Source organism: Metopolophium dirhodum, chromosome 5 (genome assembly GCF_019925205.1).
Source record: "Metopolophium dirhodum isolate CAU chromosome 5, ASM1992520v1, whole genome shotgun sequence".
NCBI lineage: Eukaryota > Metazoa > Arthropoda > Insecta > Hemiptera > Aphididae > Metopolophium > Metopolophium dirhodum.
In genome coordinates, this window is record NC_083564.1 from 3,430,410 (window position 1) to 3,448,984 (window position 18,575).

General features: G+C 34.5%; 1 protein-coding gene across 1 annotated transcript in view; it reads left to right on the plus strand.

Moving 5' to 3' along the window:
• Positions 1–18,575, plus strand: part of LOC132945872 (inactive tyrosine-protein kinase 7) — a 244,087-nt gene that overhangs the window by 154,276 nt on the left and 71,236 nt on the right. Inside the window, exon 2 of the mRNA XM_061015671.1 lies at positions 1,721–1,929. Coding sequence (XP_060871654.1) covers positions 1,721–1,929 — 209 coding nt within the window. The remainder of the gene's footprint in view (positions 1–1,720; positions 1,930–18,575) is intronic.

The window sequence follows — 18,575 nt, forward strand, 5'->3', positions numbered from 1 at the left end:
GCCATTTAACGATTAATTCACGCACGTACTATGCAGTGATGCGAATATTATATACATATATATATAGGGAATGCGCATTCGAGGAGAGGAGGTCACGAAAATGATAAAAGTCCGACTTCCTTTGCTTGTCGTGCGTAAGCAAGTAATAGATATTGTGCAACCATCGTATACCTATATGGGTTTCATATCGAATTGAAATCTATATGTGTTTCTCACTTAAGTCATAGGCAATGTCAATAATATAATAAACTAAACGGTTTCGTCTTCGTACCAGTTTGATGTGACTGTTGTTGCAGTAGACCGTATGATAAGTAGGTATTAAAAATAAATGTTCGAGATTTGTATCTTTTAATATAATATTATGTTATAATATGCTATAATATGTAGTGAACGGTATTCGTACCCGTCTGAGATTCGTCTCAGAGAATCACTGCAGGATAAAATTATAATTTATATTTTAACTTAATAATCGAATTATCAATACAAGGCCCAGAGTTATCCATGGACCATGACTGACGGTATCTTCTTGTGTTCGGCTTCAACTCTAATAATTTTCAACGAGTTAAAATAAAATGGAAATTTAGCCGTTTAGTAATTATTAATTAATGAGTGATTGTATATTCGTTGCGATTTCAAGACTTATTATGGCCGTAAGAAACACATATTCATCCCGAACCAAGACTTCCATTAATTTTGTTTCCGAAAATATTTCAGAATGTAATTATACCTAATTATTCATTCTCCGTTTTATAAGAAATGTAGTCGTTTCGCAATGAATTTCGTTTACCTACCAGCTATATATTATTATGTATACACAAAAAATTATCGTCGAACCGGAGGAGGATGTATACACAATTATTATAACGAATTATTCGATTGTGTTTTCACGCCCTCCGCCCCCGCCCCTTAACCACCACTGACGATGCCATGTGTACCAGGTAAGTATGTGTCTCCACTCTCGTGCGCAGACGACGACGACAGTATTACTCGGCGAAATCGTCCCGGCGCACATACTGCAGTAGTGTTGTACACGTCACGTCAAAAACACCCCTTTCGCGGCCTCGGCGACTTGGGGTGAAAGGGAGTTGGCGCGAACGTCTTCGGGGGGGTGGGGGGAGGGGGGAGGGGGGGCAGAGATGCGGCTCGCGTAAGCACGCATTTATCATTTCCGCGGAACGGCCCCCGGTGAATGCGCGTATATAGCGTGGAAGCGTTTTGTCGCACGTTTTTTTTTTTTTTTTGTTCATGTCGCCGAGCGGGTTTAAACAATAATAAATCCGCACTCTCGCAACCCGCTCCCACCCGTCGCCCTTTCCACCAGCCGTCACTGAGAAACGCTTTCCGACGACTTTTACGCTCGTCGTACCTGTTACGCCGATGACGCCGCTGGCTGCTGCCGTCACGCTGTTCATCCCTAACAAATGGAACCGACCGAGCACACGCGTATACGCGTATATATATATATATATAACAATATATTATATCATATTATTATAATGAATGATTAATAACGCATCTGCTCCACGCCGACTATACATAATATGGTATGCGACAGACAGTGCACCCCTCCACGTCTAACACCTCCACCCCCACCACCGCCACTGTCGCCACCGCCGCCCCCACCGCCGCGCGATTGCCTCCACTGCCACGTGCACGTATATAATATATATACAGCTATACTATGTGTACCTGTTCTCTAACCGTGTGTGTCTTTTTGCAGGCAAACTGGCGACGTACACGCAGAGGCCGCCACCGTCTTCGACGCCGCCGTCGGTCGCGCGACAGACCGACCGCACGTCCTCCACCCCCGGAAACGGCACCGACCAGCTGTATCCGTTTTTCGATTACTACGTGCCACGCAACATCACGACCACGATTGGACAGAGCGCGTTTCTCCACTGCCGGACGGAAAACTTGAACGACAAATCGGTAAGCGATGATGCGACTCGACGCGAATAACAGAACAACAGTACTCGGTATACCTAGTTAGGTGTTTGTGTTTTTGGTCGCCGGTCAGTGAAAAATACCACGGGTATAAGACGTACTGCATAAAAATTTACGAAAAATTACGAGTAATACAATATTATGTACACACGTACTATTATTATTAGGCACTATGATTGGCCTTGGTCACGGAACAAGTTAAAACGGAATATATTGAAACTATTTCTGTCGGTTATTTCGCAAACTGAAATTATGCATACAAAGGGATTAAGCATTAATAATTCTTTTGAATACATAATAATTACCTAATAACTAATTAACGGTTAAAAATAAATAAAAATAGGTAGGTGGTTCAGATAGGTAATACCTATCGTACGTATTGACTAAATTTGATTTTGTAACGAAATAAGGATATTATTGTTTTAAAACTAGGTATGACTTTGTGTGTACAATACAAATTGATAGTTATTTTAAAAGTGTTTATATAATATTTATTTAATATTTTTTTTTAAATTTTTTTATAAATGTATATCGTCATTATCCTTACATGTAGAAACACGCATAATTTTTTTTCAACAAATTGGTACTTACTTTATTTCCATACACACCGGTACCTACTTCAACCATGTTTGAACTACAGCTTTAATGTATTATGCACCTATATAATAGAACAGTTTACACATTCTCCGGGGCTAACTCGTTCGAAAATGCGTTTATTAAAATCTCCGACAACGTGAATATCCGGCCAATCACAAATCGTATCCTATTAATATCATTATCAGTGTGCACGGTTTATTTGTTTTCGTACGAATTCAAAATTACGAAACCACGTCCGTCTTATTGCAGGATACTCTTTGGCATTAAATATTTGTCATGCTCGATTTCGGGTGGTGTTCGGGTTCAAACTATAAAGACAATACCGTTTCGTGGTTTGCGAATGTCGCTGCCGAATCGTTAGACTTTTTATTTACATATTATAAACCGAGAACTTTTTTTTTTAATTATTATTCTGTAAGCCTATTATCTTTATTATTTTTATCATCTTTTTTTTGCCGATCGAACGAATCCAACAACGACGAAACAATAACAATTTGCGTACCACTGGTATGGTAGGTAGGTAATTCGTATATTCTCGGAGCTATACGCTGTGTTCCCTCTCCGAGGGACGTAGACGTTTAGAAACAACCACACGGACGTTATCAAGTATCCCTTACCTTTAATAATAAATAACTAAAAACATTTATAAACGTAATGGACTCTACAAATTCGGGTATATTTCATATCGAACGAATTAGAGTCGACTTAATTTCGTTAATTTATTTATTTAGGAAATTGAACAATATAATACACCTACGTTAACCGTCTTAAATATATTTGAAAATATAAATAGACACAACACCTTTTAAACATCCAAAAGTTTAAATAATTTACATAAAGTTACATGTATAAATAATAAATTGTGTAAAACTTGTCCCATGAAGTTCAATCAAATATATTCAAAAAATTTCGTATGCTGATTGATTTTCTTTGTCCTAGTCGAGTTTCATTTGTAAAAACGTAAACCATATTTTCACACCTCAAAAATGTGTGTACTGCAGTAGGTAGGTAGGTACAATAAAAGTTTATTTTTTTAATCAGTGAGTAGTAAAATACAGGCGAACTTGTTTGTTTTTTTTTTTTTTCATTATTTACAACTGTCGAACGAATGGTTTGAAAGTAATTTTACTTCTGTAGTTTTTTTTACTGGAAAAGGTGATATAAGAAAATGCAAATTCTGATCAACAACAAAATGCGCTATAGTTTTTAGTTGTAAGAAAAAAAACCGATTGATTAAAACCATTTTGAACCAATATCAAACTGTAATTTTTCTAATTTTAATATTTAAAATAGTAGTAGGATTTTTTTTTTATAACAGCAGTTTTTAATATCAGAGTTTTAAAGTGTAAGACATTTTATTAAAAATTATAAACATTTAAAAATATCAATACATAGTAATATATTATTTCATTTGTGTTGTGTTGGCAACTTTTAAGAAACACTTTTCTTCGTTAAACGTGCAGGGTACATTAAAAAAAGATATATATATACATATCAGGACTCTAAATCACTCTACTTTTCCCCTAAATAAATATATATTTATGAATATATTCATTATTAGAAAAGGTTGAATTATTTTATTTAAATTATGACTTCCTTTATTAATGTTTTATTATTTAATCGTATATTTTCACTGCAATAAAAATATAATACAAATAATAATACTACAAAATAACTACCTACCTTAATAATATACAGTACATAACTCAACTTTATAAATGATCTTTATAGGATCAGCAATTTAAATCTATTGTACAGTTTATTTCAATAATATGGTATCAAATAATTATATTGTATTCAACTTAATTTAGCACAAAAATAACGATTTCTAACACTTTTCGACAACATTGTAAAATATAGTTTAATACTTTGACACGAGTTAGGTACTTAAAATACGCGACTACGTAAGACGTAATCAGTCTGACCTCGAATGCCGTAATTCGTATTGGCATTATGATAACATAATAGTAATATTTTAAAGACAGTGTAGTAAGCATTAAAACATCACATCGATAGTAATATAAACCACTGCGGTATAAATTTTAATTAAACCACGCTGCAAACTCGAGATACACACAAGAAATGTTACGATTGGTTGTATATTATGGTTGTACAGTCGATATGAATTACAGACGTTAATAATGATTAACGTTTAAAACAATATACCGTCTTTATATGAATTCACGTAATGAACAACTTAGTTGGCTCGTGTGCAAAATACATATTATAGTTGTTAAACTCAGTCTTTAATCAGATTTAAGACAGTACAAATAACAATAATTGTATAGCTATATAATTCAATTTGGCTTAGGTAGTAGAAATCCGCGTTGTTGACATGTAAAAACAACATCATTCGACTTAAATAATAATACTCCGTATAAGATGATGTGCTCGACGCACTATTATGCAAGAATAATACAATTTCGTTTAAAAAAAAATTTTTAAAAATAGTTACTTGACAGATTCCGACTTATTTTACGCCAACTGAAGTTTTGGTATATTTTATAACAGTCACTCCAGACTATACTATTATTATCTACTCATGTTTCAATAACATTTTTCATGATTGATACACATAACTTATGTCGACGATATCGTTGGAAACGTTTCGATCGTCTTTCTGGGCATCATAAATATATTACTATTATTATGTTTTTAGTGTTCGGTCCGGAACAGATAGATACACGTTAAGATTTTAATTCACTTTGTGTATCGCTCTGTGAAACGATTTCGATACCGTTCGACCAAAGGATGGTATGAAGTTTTAAGGTAGATTGCAAACTTGGTCGGGTCAAAGGGATTTTCATCATCGATAACCCATCGCACAACCTATTTATACGTAAATAATTTCCGAAATCAAGTTCCGTAACATGTTAAATTCCCCAAAGGTATTAACGTACTGCGAACCTATAAGTTTATGTAATATTATTATTATTATTATTATTATTATGGACACTCCCAAGCATCCAAAAACCCTACGTGGAAACAGTGTTTAACATATTATACTGTACTCGTAGACGATACGGGCGACTGATTGACATACGGCGTTGTAAATAGTAATTAGTTCTCAAAAAGACCTTCCAGACACGTGTCTACTGCTAAAATGTGTTCATGTATTAAACATTATAATATTATAATTCAAACACGTATAGTCATTGAACACTTAATAAAGTTATTTTGAGTTTGGCAATAAAGTAAATTAAGATTTCGACTGAAACATTATGAGTAAATGTGTTTGTAATATTTAAGTTGTGACAAGCGCATAATATGTGTTATTAGTCTAAATGTACGAAATTACTATAGGAACATTGTGAACAGTTAATACGATTAAAAATAAATTAGAAAGTATTCTTATCAATCATTCCAAATCATTGATTTCTAAACTTGATTATAATCTTTGGATACGGTATCTAAGTTCTAATATTATAGTTGACTGTATCACGAAATACCAGAAAATCAACTATCGTATTATCACCCGCAGCATATTTGGTAACTATGGTAATAAAAGACTATGGAGTATAATATTAAAACAAATTATAAATAATTAATTAGTATAGCGATTAATCACTTTTTAGCTTATATAATTATTGTTCACCACTTAGAACAATCTATTTAATTATTGGGGGGGGTAACGAACTGTAAGGACAGAATGAACAGGTATTTTGTACTGATTATTGAAAATTGTTATCAAACTTATTGCACCAAATAAATAATATTTTGAAAACTAAACTTTGATTTCTAAATAAACATTTTTTGGTAAAAATAAATAAAAATCTATAAAACCTAAATAAAATAAATAAACCGGTTTTACTCTATTACAGATATTTCACTCAAAACACGTGTATGCACCTATGTGTATTATATTATATTGTATTTTCTAAGTTTATACTCAAAACAGAATATATTTTCAAACGAAAAGTAAAAGTTTAATAATGCGTAAACTAAAAGAAAATAATAAGAAAACTCATTTAAGTTTCAAAAATAATATAAATACGGAGTTAAAACTTTTAAGGATACACTCAGGAAATAATATTAAGTGGATTTGTAAGTTTAGGAATATGCAAAACTATACAATAACACGTTACATTATTTTTAAGTACGTTTTGCTACATAATTTAAATATATCAATTTCCAAAATGAATTACAAAACAAATCATGAAAATTAAGACTCATCACTGTATTAATTTATGGAAATTTTAAGATATACTGGGTAATATCGGTAAAAGGGGATACAAATTACAAATTGATTATTCTAAAGGTCAGTGGCCAAGCTTTTAACGGTTTTATTCAAGTCTGCGATGTAGGTATATCTTAATAAACTCAATAATCAAATCAAAACTCAGAGTTCATTAAATTAAATAGTTTTATTTAATAAAGCTATCTAATAAGTCATAAATAAGCCCCGACTTTGTGCTGAACTGTACAGTACATAATGAAAATCACAATTTCGTTGATTTATAAGTCATGTTTTATGCAAAACAAAGAACTAAAAATATAAGTATCGAAAAACTAACGGCATTAAATCGTTTATTAAATTTGAGTACTAAAAACTTGATTTAACATTTTAAACAACTTATAGGAAATCATTTACTACGCCGGAAGTTGAAAAAAAATTACTAATACAATACTGTTTGTCTTAATTAATATGCATGTGAGCAACTCTGCAAATAGTTTTTGTTCATTTATCCAACCAAGAATTGTGGCTGAACAATTGGATAAGCGCCAACGGGTTTTGGCAATTTGAAAACAAATATAAATTGAAAAACTTTTTTAACAATATTATTCGAATTTTTATCGTCGTTGTTGGTTATTTATAAGACACCGATGATCGTGATAACTATGATGGGTTTTTTTTTTTGTTTGTTTGTTTTTAACGATCCGAATTCCTCACATTAAAAATAAGCCGTCCAAATTACTCCTAATATCATTCGACACGCAACCTTTAACAAATAAACGTCTCGAACTTCCCAACAACTTAAACTCGACAATAAACATTTAAAAAAAAAAATAACGCCCAACTCGCTTTTTCTCTATTCACCATTAAATTATATTATTATTATTACTATACGACTATACACAGCTATTGGTTTAAAGTCTTATTACAATCATTATAAATAATTAGTCTTATGAAGTCGAAGAGTTAATGTTTTCAGAATTAAAGTTTTCTTTTAAGTCACAATCAATTCTTATACTCTATTATGCTCAGTTTGTTCTCGATTCAATGACGAATTGCACTCATTAGAATGTTAATTCGACACTATTATAACGAAAGCTAACAATTTAAATATTAAATATATTTTACAAATACTTTTTACAACCCTCATTAATTATTTTTTCGAAAATTCACGTCTGAATAAAATTTTAAATACTTAAACTAAAAACAAATACATTACTAATGTGTAAAGTATTTTATAATGTAAACGGTGAGTATTCAACTGGACTAAAAATAACAACCGAAACGTTTTTATTATACACTCGTAACGTCCATTTTAAACTTAGTTTTAATAGACCCTTCTAATGGCCAATTTAAATCACTATGTTTTATTGAATAAACGTTTGTTTTTACAAAACAAAATGTTCTTTCTTATCGACATTCAAGCATTAGTATATCCACAATTTATTACAGTGAATTAATTTTGTAAGTGTTATGAATAGTAAAAATATTTTAATATTACAAAAATATTTATGATAAGTACCTATTATTATGATTCTATGTACAGACACGATTCAAAGTATTGAAGGATAATATCAATGTAGGTAGGTATTGCATGAACTGAACTTTCGTAAAATCGTTTGTAAATTTCCCCGTAAGGGATTATAATGGCGTTCGGACGCAAACTTCTATGAATTGTACCGGCCATTTATACAATTTTAGTTCGTACCGCTTCTATAACATAATACAATTTATAACGCATAATATAGTATAGGTATCTACCTCCATATAAATCGTATAATGACTGCGATTGGCAACCTCCCTTAATGAGAAAATTCTATTTTTATTCTCCGGAATTAAGAAAGGCATAGAATAATATGTGCAGTATTGTAGGGCCGCCATGCTAACGTCGTCGTCGTACATACCACTATGCGATTCCACCCGAACATGTTTGGGATCGACTAATAGCTCGTTAAAAATAATATGTGTCTTGTACGTCGTATATAATATTATTATATATAATACGTGTGTGCGGGTGTATTTATCCGTCTGTTTCTCTGGTTTTCTCTCTTCCTCTCTCTCTCTCTCTCTCTCTCTCTCTCTATATATATATATATATATATTATGTAATCAGTTTAGAACAAATCCCGTCGAACCGTTATGACACGTTGTAGTGTTATTGGTAATATTCTTTGCACAGCGAGAATTCGTCCGGACGTTGTCGCGCCGGGCGGAGGAGGAACACTGCACGCTCGGCGATCACGTACTGTACGCCCCGAGAAAATCGCCATCGTTCTCGGAATCGGGTAATGAGACGGCTTGTAGTAGATGTTGGTATGTGTGTGTGTGTGTGTGTGTGTGTGTGTGTGTGTGTGTGTGTGTGTGTGTGTGTGTGTGTGTGTGTGTGAGGAGTGGAGGGTTGTATAGGGTGTCCGGTATATATACTGCCGAGTTAAAAAAAAACGCATAGGACAAATAAATTTTTATTTTTATTGTCATTATATTATTATGTTCATCGTTCGGTAAAATCTCCGATATGAGTGTGGAAAAAAACACCCTATGAGGAGACGCGAGATTGGGGTGTGCACTCGTTGAAGTTTTCGATGACTCGCTCGCCGCTAGCAAATATACGCAACCACATAGTGTCATTAACGGATCTTTCGATTTCTCGCTTTGATTCCGTTCAGGGTTTGTTAGACCACAGACATCCTCACGAAAATGAACCGCAGGGCGAGAGATCGCAAGATCTGGCAGGACATTTCATTATCGACACGACGCGTGGTGGACATCAGCTGTTCCATAATGTGTAAATAATCAAAATCGAATAACACTCAACACGAAAAATAGGAATAATAACGCGAATGATGAAACCACGACAACAACCAGCCGTCGTAATAATAAAACAATTAAACAAAAATTGATTGATTACCAAAAAAAAAAAAAAACTTAAATTCGGTCCTATATCCCGTTTACGGTACACACTCTATTTTTCGCTCGTGTGTGAGCGGTGTTCATAAGCCGTCGATTACGCGAAGAAGAATCAAAAGACCTTTCACGCCCTTGCCATATAATAATATATCACTACTATATTATACAGTCGTACAGTAAACATATTTTATGCGAACTTGGCCGTCCGTGAGACTTACTACACCGACGATGACGTTTTCATATGGTCTCCAGGCCGTATGGTGTAAATAATTTCATTCCTCGCTCTTCCGACGATAATATATTTTTCTTTTCTTTTATTCTCGTTCTCCTGCCGTGACGTCCCGACGCCACTGCCGTCGTACCGCTTTTCCCGTTCCAGTCGATTCGCGAACACAACAATGGGTGTAGGGAATTTTCTCCGTTGGGGTTAGGCATCGGCCACGCTATGCGTCGCGGGCAACGCGTTATGCGTCGGCTCGTGTTTATGTAGCAAAACGGCCGGGAAATGGTAATCTGCGACAATGACCTTTTCCGACGAGTGACCTGTGACAAAAATTCCATAGTACCTTGTAACCTATAATATAGTTATTTTGTATAGTTATTATTATTTCGACAAACGTCTGCGTTCAATATATATTTGACATATTACCCGACGTGATATATTTATGATGTAAAATCGTTAAAATACAAAATAATATCGAAATCAAAAATTATTTATTTCCAAAACATGCTAACGATTTTTGAAAAAAACGTCTACACGCAAAAAACAAATTCGCATAATTTAGTATTTTTTTTTTTTGCTTCAAACATTTTCTCAAGCAATATACGGTTAACTAAGCTAATGGTTAAGTATGGTTAACGGTCGTGGTGTGCGCAAACCAATAATATGCATACTTCGCATATTTTTACCATTGCTCCTAGACTACAGGCGGAGGCATACTGCAATGAAACGGTTACTATCGTTTTCAAATTAATATTTGTTATACACCATAAGGCGCGCCCACAGCACTTAACGATTTCAACAGTGTTTACTGTCGAGTCAAATATTTCGTGATGTGGATTATATTTGATTAAAAATGTCAGAGATCAAATGAGAACAAGAACTATATTTTGTGTAAAACGATTACGAGATTTGCTAGTGACAATTTTCAGAGGTAACTAGACTACAAACACTAAACACACAACACACGTGTATGCGAATGGAATTGATTAGACTCGCATTCTGTCGGCGGGCTTAATGGTAACCGGTTAAATGAAACCAATTACCGAGCAAAACGTCAGACATAGTTTTAGTTGTATCCATTACAGGGCCGAACACGTCTTAATCAATAAGTTCATATTATTAAACATTATCGCCTCAAACGAGTGCCAACACGTTTTGACCGTGCGCACTCCCCGGGGATTCGCGGCGCCCGTTCTCGAGAGGGGATTTTTTTTCCCATTATAGTTATGAATTTGATTTAGGTCTTTTGACGAGAGAAAAATGAATTAGATACTCAGCTAAAACTGTCTACAACAATCGTTCGCGGACTGCGGGATTTTCGGTTTACTGATAATTCGGAAAAATTTCAAGACGTTCGATAAACGTTTTATGTATTACTATTATGCTTGTACAGTGTACTCTCGGTAACTTGAAGCCTAAAGGGGGAAAAAATCGACTTACTATAAATTTCGAGTTATCGAAATCATAATGTGTTATTGTTATTTGAAGGGGAATCTTATTCGTTTGAGATTTCGAGAATTTCCGGGTTATTACGGTTCGAGTTACCGACTGTATAAATATATAATCCCTATTTATAAAATGCTTTTTGTACCGACGCGACCCATAAGCACAATATATCCTTTGAAATCAGCTGCTGCCGAGGTACGTAATCCGTTTTATTCCCTCGCAAACATAGTCACAATAATGTAATATTATTATGATCGGTCCGCGTTCGATCGCGGCACACACTCGATTGAAGTCGCTCGACGGTTTACGCCGCATCGCAATAATTATTTTAAACCGCGGCCCAGGTCACTGCGACATCGAAAGGGTGTGCGGGATTGTGTTCAGACCATTGTTTAATCCGATATGACGATTTACGACTCCGTCGTCGGATTAAATTAATCGTAATCGAGGTGTATATAATTTACTAATGTTTGTTTATCATACCTAACGTAGCGTGCGATGTAATTTCACTATACGATTCCGTTAATCTACACACAATATAATATATTATTATAACCGGAGGAGGATTAATCACAGGCGTGCGACCAAAAACGGTTTGTTCGAATTTAAATAACATGCGCGGTCGCGAATAAAATGCATTCTACTGAAAATTAAAAAATTAAATTAAAATAAGTTATAGGTATCGTCGGCGACGCGATATACATCGAACAGAATAATACGAGAATTTACGAGTTACTTGTGTTATGAGACGTATAGGTACTTAACTGCTGCGTACACACAGCGCGCTGTTATATACGTTCGCGGCCGTAAAAATAAATTTCAGTTAGATACCTCCGAGTCCCTGCAGTGTATATTGTACATGTACATATCGACCTCCGTCGCCGTACCCTGTTTTTCTCGTGGAAATTACACAGCGTCCGTCTCAATGCGAGCGTCACGGGGGCTTAATCCGCGAGTGGGCACCATCGGCCGATCGAGGAAAAAGTAGGCGTACGGTGATGATGATCTACGTTTATTATATACCTACCACGATTATACGATATTATTATTATTGTTGTAATACACATGCGTGTATGACGGGCTTAAATGATAATACCGCGGCAGAGTATTATTTGTACCTATTGCGGCGAAATAAAATACCCGAGTTCCGTTTTCAGGGAATTATTCGGACGCAATTTTGGTTTAATCCGGAGTTTTATACGCACGCGATGTCCGTTTTAACGGTACATTTAATATTATTGAATTTGATAATATCATGACGAACGTAATAACATTATATACGTACATTCATTATAATACGTCCCCGCAAAACAATATACTCCGACAAGAATCCTGTGGACATGAGGAATTCTGTAAAAAATCATTAAACAAGTACAGAAATTAAGTGTGCTCAACACAATAATTTTTTATGACATTAATTATACTATGTTAGACTAAATTTTTGAAATCACGTAAGATAACCTATAGCAATGGGGGGGACGGAGTGGCCGAGCGGACTAAGGCGTCGGCTGCGACGCAGCCGACCCGAGTTTGATACCTTGGCCGCGGGCGGCATTTTTCTTCGGGCAAGTCACGGTGTCCGGAGAACAAGTGCCCGCCATCCCCCCACCCGGGGCACGGCAGAAACCTACGGGTGCCCCATTAGAAATTCTGCCAAAACACAACACACACGTGTACCAACCTACCCAATTTAAAAAAAAAACCTACAGTGCCCTTCCCCCACACCCAATGGCCTATGTTGCTGCGGGTTACCCAATAAAAAACAAAAAAAAATCTATAGTAATCATGACGATATAATTATGTCATGTACGTTTCCGTCTATTGAAATGAATGAATAATACTCGCTTTTAGTATATTATGACAATCGCCTTATATCAATAATATTAAAATTTAAATAAAGATAACATATTAACGTATAATAAACCTCGTTAATAAAATTTAAATTATTGTGAGTATAACACCGTTTTGCTTTTACAATGCGATCACGTTTAATTTTGAACGTTGATATTGTGTTATATTGCGTTAAAAAGATTGAGTATAAACTCAATCTTTTTAAGTTAATTTTAATCATCAGTCTCCCGTACTTATGATAGATTGTGTGCCAACCACAATAAATCTCATCAAATAGCTTATGCAGTGTTGTATAATAGTTATCAAACAACGAACGCTTTACGTTCACTTCAAATAATAATATTTAATTTATCAATATTAGGACATTTAAAACAGTTTAACGTGCAAATCGTGTTCGTCCTGATTTCTGACCCTAGAATAAATTTCATTTATGGTTTATTCGGACTCTCTTATTCAGCTTACATCCCTTATAATATATGACGTCAGTAACCACTTTTATCGTGTTATCCCATCTATTTACCATTGTTTTTCATCGTCTTTATTCGAGAGAACGTTAATGGTTCCTAAAAAATAATAAATAAAAAACGATAATGAACTATTTAAGAATAAATCACTCTATACGTGATCAATATCATAAACAAACCGACAGGTTCCTCTATAACAGTATAGGTACCTATAAAATCGAACCAATTCGTCGATCACGCGAATTCAGTCTAATAAGGCGTTTCCAAGGGGGGGATTTTTGGGTCTGGTCCCCCCCCCATTTAAAGACAGAATTTAAAGTTCTTAAGGTGCAAACCACTGATTGTATACTTTTTACATGTTAAAAAAATTTGGGTACGCCCCTGTTCGACCTACATACTTGCTTCCCACTACCCAGCATGCTCATTCACATTGTAAGGTCAGAGTCCGTTAAACTATACTATAAATTGTCATCATCGCGCACAACGATGCAAACGTTTTCCCCGATTTCGCCACTAAAAGTCGATTATATTTTTCTATTTTTCTAGTGACATTCGTATACGACACGGTTCGCGTTGCGACACATACTGCTGTTATAGCAGCAGTCGTACTGAGAGCAGGGGAAGTCGGTTAAATTATTTTTTCCGTAACATTCGCGAACAGAACATCGCATAATACGACACCGCGGTTTAATAACATTATGCGTATGGTTTAAGGATTTACCGTGGTTTTTTTCATAACGTATAGTTGAGGGATGACGTACGTACTACATAATATATTATACTGTTTTTTTTTTTTTTTTCGTCGTCTGCGGAGCGTGGCGACGAGTGCCAAACACTCGAACAATTGGCGCGCGTTTAACGGCTACGACGACGTGTAATAAATTTGGTACCAACGTATTATAATTTATGAGAGTTTACATAATATTATCGTTGAGCCCACCGCCGCACAGTCTGTTTCCACGGATTCCCTGATAATACCTGAGTCTCCCTTATCACGGATTATTTTGAGGGGATGATGGGGAAAGTTTACAGAGTGCGTCCCGAAATGACCCTTAATTTAACGTCCCGAGTGCGTTCCAAGAAAAAGAGATCATATTTTTGACGTAACCCGAATGCGCCCCAGTTAATTTAACTTATCCAGCATGCAACACGAGGCGCAGATTATTAATATTTATTTTATTATTTTGGCGAAAGCCCTTTTTTTTATAAATTTTTAGTTAAGGCGAGTGTACTAATTTTTGTATGATCTTTTTTTTTTAGTATAACATTATCTAATTCAACTTTACATTTTTTGAAAATTTCGAAAATTAAAAACACGGATGACTATATTTTGTCTGTTATGGCACTTTTTTGCAAATCAATTCATTATACACATTTATTGACCTGAGTGAGCCGTACTTGTGCACTGGCATTATCGAAGTTATAATAAAATGTGCCACCGTTGCCACAGTCATTGTTGTAAAAATTATATATATAATTGTAAATTCGTAGTATCGTAGTCGATTGTCGGTTCTGTATCTTGAAAATTTTAGCTGTAGACGCACTCGGGATTTTTGAAATATAATTCGTCAAAAGGCCACGGACGCACATAATGGACTATGAAAAAAGGTCAAAACCAAAACGGGACGCAGTCGGGACATTACCCTTATTCAATACGTTAACATAAAGTACATATTATACTGTCTCGGGATTCCGTGTAAATCGTGCGGTGAACACGTTACCAAAATTATTATAAAGTTACCGGCGCATAGTTGAAAATATTCAACCACTATACTTTTCCATCTCCCCGTGTGGTTAGGTGGTTATTAATTAATTACAATGCCTACACCCGGTGCATTCGTTATCAACTAAATAATATTAATTCATTTGGTGAACAAGAAACTGGTCGTTTGTTTGGTCGGCGTTCGCGATTTTCGGCCGAACCGTTTTCTGGTCACCGTCCGCGCATCCGGTGTTTTCTGTGCGCAGTTTCCGGTTAAACGAATATAATACAATATCCGTAAATTCGTGACCGGATGCGGCGCCGCTTGTATGGCCGATCAAGGCCGTAGACACCGTGTGGTTTGGCCTAATCGGACGACTGTGGCCTTGAACACGGCGGCAGCGTTCGTTACCGGAACTCGGGTAGACAAATGTATGACCGCGGGTTGTGCGCGAGCTCGTTACCGTGTTTTTCGGTGGTTCAGACGTCTTTGGACCGCAGGTAAACAAGAACCCGATCAGCTGATCGAGCGCTGCGTCTACATTGTTCCGTGGTAAGAGGCGCGTCGTCGTCGGTGATTTACATTATATTAATATGATATTTCACGCCATGTTAGGACGGGAAAGACGTGCCTGCTGTCTCGCTCGACCGTTCGTTCAGAATTTATCATCGCACTTCCACGCCGCGTGTGTACTGTAATAATATAAACGTGGGTAGGTTTGTACAATCGGCGGGTAATGAAAGACTTACTGGTAAAATGGCCGCGGAGTAGGTTTGCGCAGGGGGGGGCCGCCTGGTTATATATTTTAGTTAATATTAATTGTTTTATCACTTTTGTAAAAAACAAACAAATAAATAGTACCTATGAGCCGTATTATCAGAGACTTTTGACTTTGCACCAACCCCCCCCCCCCCCCACCACCCATGGTTTGTATTCCTGCGGGCGCCCTCGTAGGTATGTCGAAGTTTTACTTCGGCGAACTTTGCCCACGGACGAGTAGCAAACGCGTCCAGAATGTTTGCGCCGCTCGTTGTGCAAACCTGATGCATCATGGCGGCGTCCGGGCCCTGTCAGACCATATTGTAAAACTTGTCTGGCAAACAATAATAAAATAATAATATGAGCGTCACGAAAATGTACAAAAATTTCAATGTTATTATTATTGATATTTAAAATTTTCTATATTATGTGCTACAAGACGTGTATAATATTTACATTTAGTAATATTATCACAACAAATGAAATCATCGAAATCGTCCGTATCTGGTGAGTATAAGCTGTTTTTGATTTGTAATAAAGATTTTGTTTTAATGCATCGTCATACTTTATCTTACTTGTTTGATTTAATGCGATTTCTCGTGACTAGGTGACTTCTCTGGTTTGTCTACATAAAATTTAATAATGCGTTTCACTTAAATTTATATTTTAAAAATGTATAATACTCTCACTGATATTGCGAAATGCATAAATAATTTGCGCACATTTAAATTCATTATTTTCCATTTCTCGGTTTAGAGTTTAAGCCGCAAGATAAATATAGGCATTTAAAAAATATACGATATAAAATGTTTAGTAAATATTAAAAATGATTCATTTACGACAATAATCCGAAATGGGATATATTTTATCCGTCCATAAACAATTATCTTACATTTTAAATGTAAAAGTTTATTTTAAAAATCCTCTTTTGTGATCATATTGGTTCCAAATATAAAAGAGATCAATATCGGCGCTAAAGTGTTTTCTGCAGAGACGTAACACTTGTATAATAAATTTCCAAGCCTCTCATCAAAAATGTATATCACAAGAAGACCAAAAACGTAATACCCAACCGTTTTAGTTCACACGGAAGTTCTTTTCGAGAAATATATATTATTCCTTTTAGTCTAAAGTTTACCATTTGTGGTGAAAATGGTATGCCATACAATTTTAAATTACAATCATAATATATATATATGAATGTGTATTATTTAACAGAACCTATTTACTAGATCGTAAGACTTGACACAATTTTAATATATTCTATTAATTTTAAACCAAAAAATAGAACAATCGATCATAGTATTAGGTTGTACAACCTTTAATATTAATTTTGTAATACTTATATTTAAAACCTCAAACTTTATAATACGTCTTCAAAAATAATACAATTTTAAGCGTTTTTTCATAATTTTATTCTACCATATAAAAAATTAGCCTTTAGGGGAAGTCTTCTTCTTTCACATAAAAAAATAGCTATGAAAATCCGACAATTCTACAGGGTCTAAAAATTAATCCCGTGGAGTCATTTTTTTTCGATAAAATACATCCTACTAACCTACTAATATAAAATTTTATAATATTATATTTTATATTTTTATAAAACAGCGGAAATTTTAAAAAAATGGCATCGGGCTCCTTAATAAAAAAAATCAACTGTATCATATTATATTTTTCCTCCCTCACAGGAACATACCGATATTGCCTATACATTTCCCCGGTTAATTCATTTTTATTTTTAAAATAATTTAAAGTACATTCAGGTATAATAATATACATTTAACAATAAAATATAGGTACGTTTGATATGTATTTCATAAACTAATTGTATTATATATATTATACTGCATCGATATAATTGTAATGTATTTTTAATTCCCATTACCTACGTCAAGTTAATTTTAAATAAAATAATAACAGAAAGTTTTTTTTATTTTAAATTTATTTAAATTAGTATTCTATGTTAACAACGAAACACAAGTCGTAGTAATCCAAAAAATTGTATACTTTAATTATGTAATAAATTATTAACTTATATTGACATACATAGCATATCGATTTATATGTCTCGGTGAATTGTATTTTATTTCAAACCATTGAGGTTTTGGGGTTAAGTTTACTTTAAAAAGCTATAGGGTAAATTCAGTCCAAGCATTGCCCTAACCCAACTCACTTATTGTGTGTTATCACTTATCAGTCATTTCTGCATACAATTTCAAAAATATTTCTGCTAAATACAATGGTAGGTAATTTATCAATTATTCAAAAAAAGATATCGAATATTATATTAACGCTAATGTCAATGTATATAACCAAGTTTAGCGGTGGCTGGCGTTAGTATATGATAAATGAAAATGAAAAATACTCACATGAATTTCACGTATGACTTTTTTTTATCCAAAATATTTGGATTTATTTTAAAATAATTGTTTTAATCCTTTCACGAGTAAAGTTTGTTTTTATATAGAACCTAACCATATTTACGTAATACGCGATACTGCAATGAG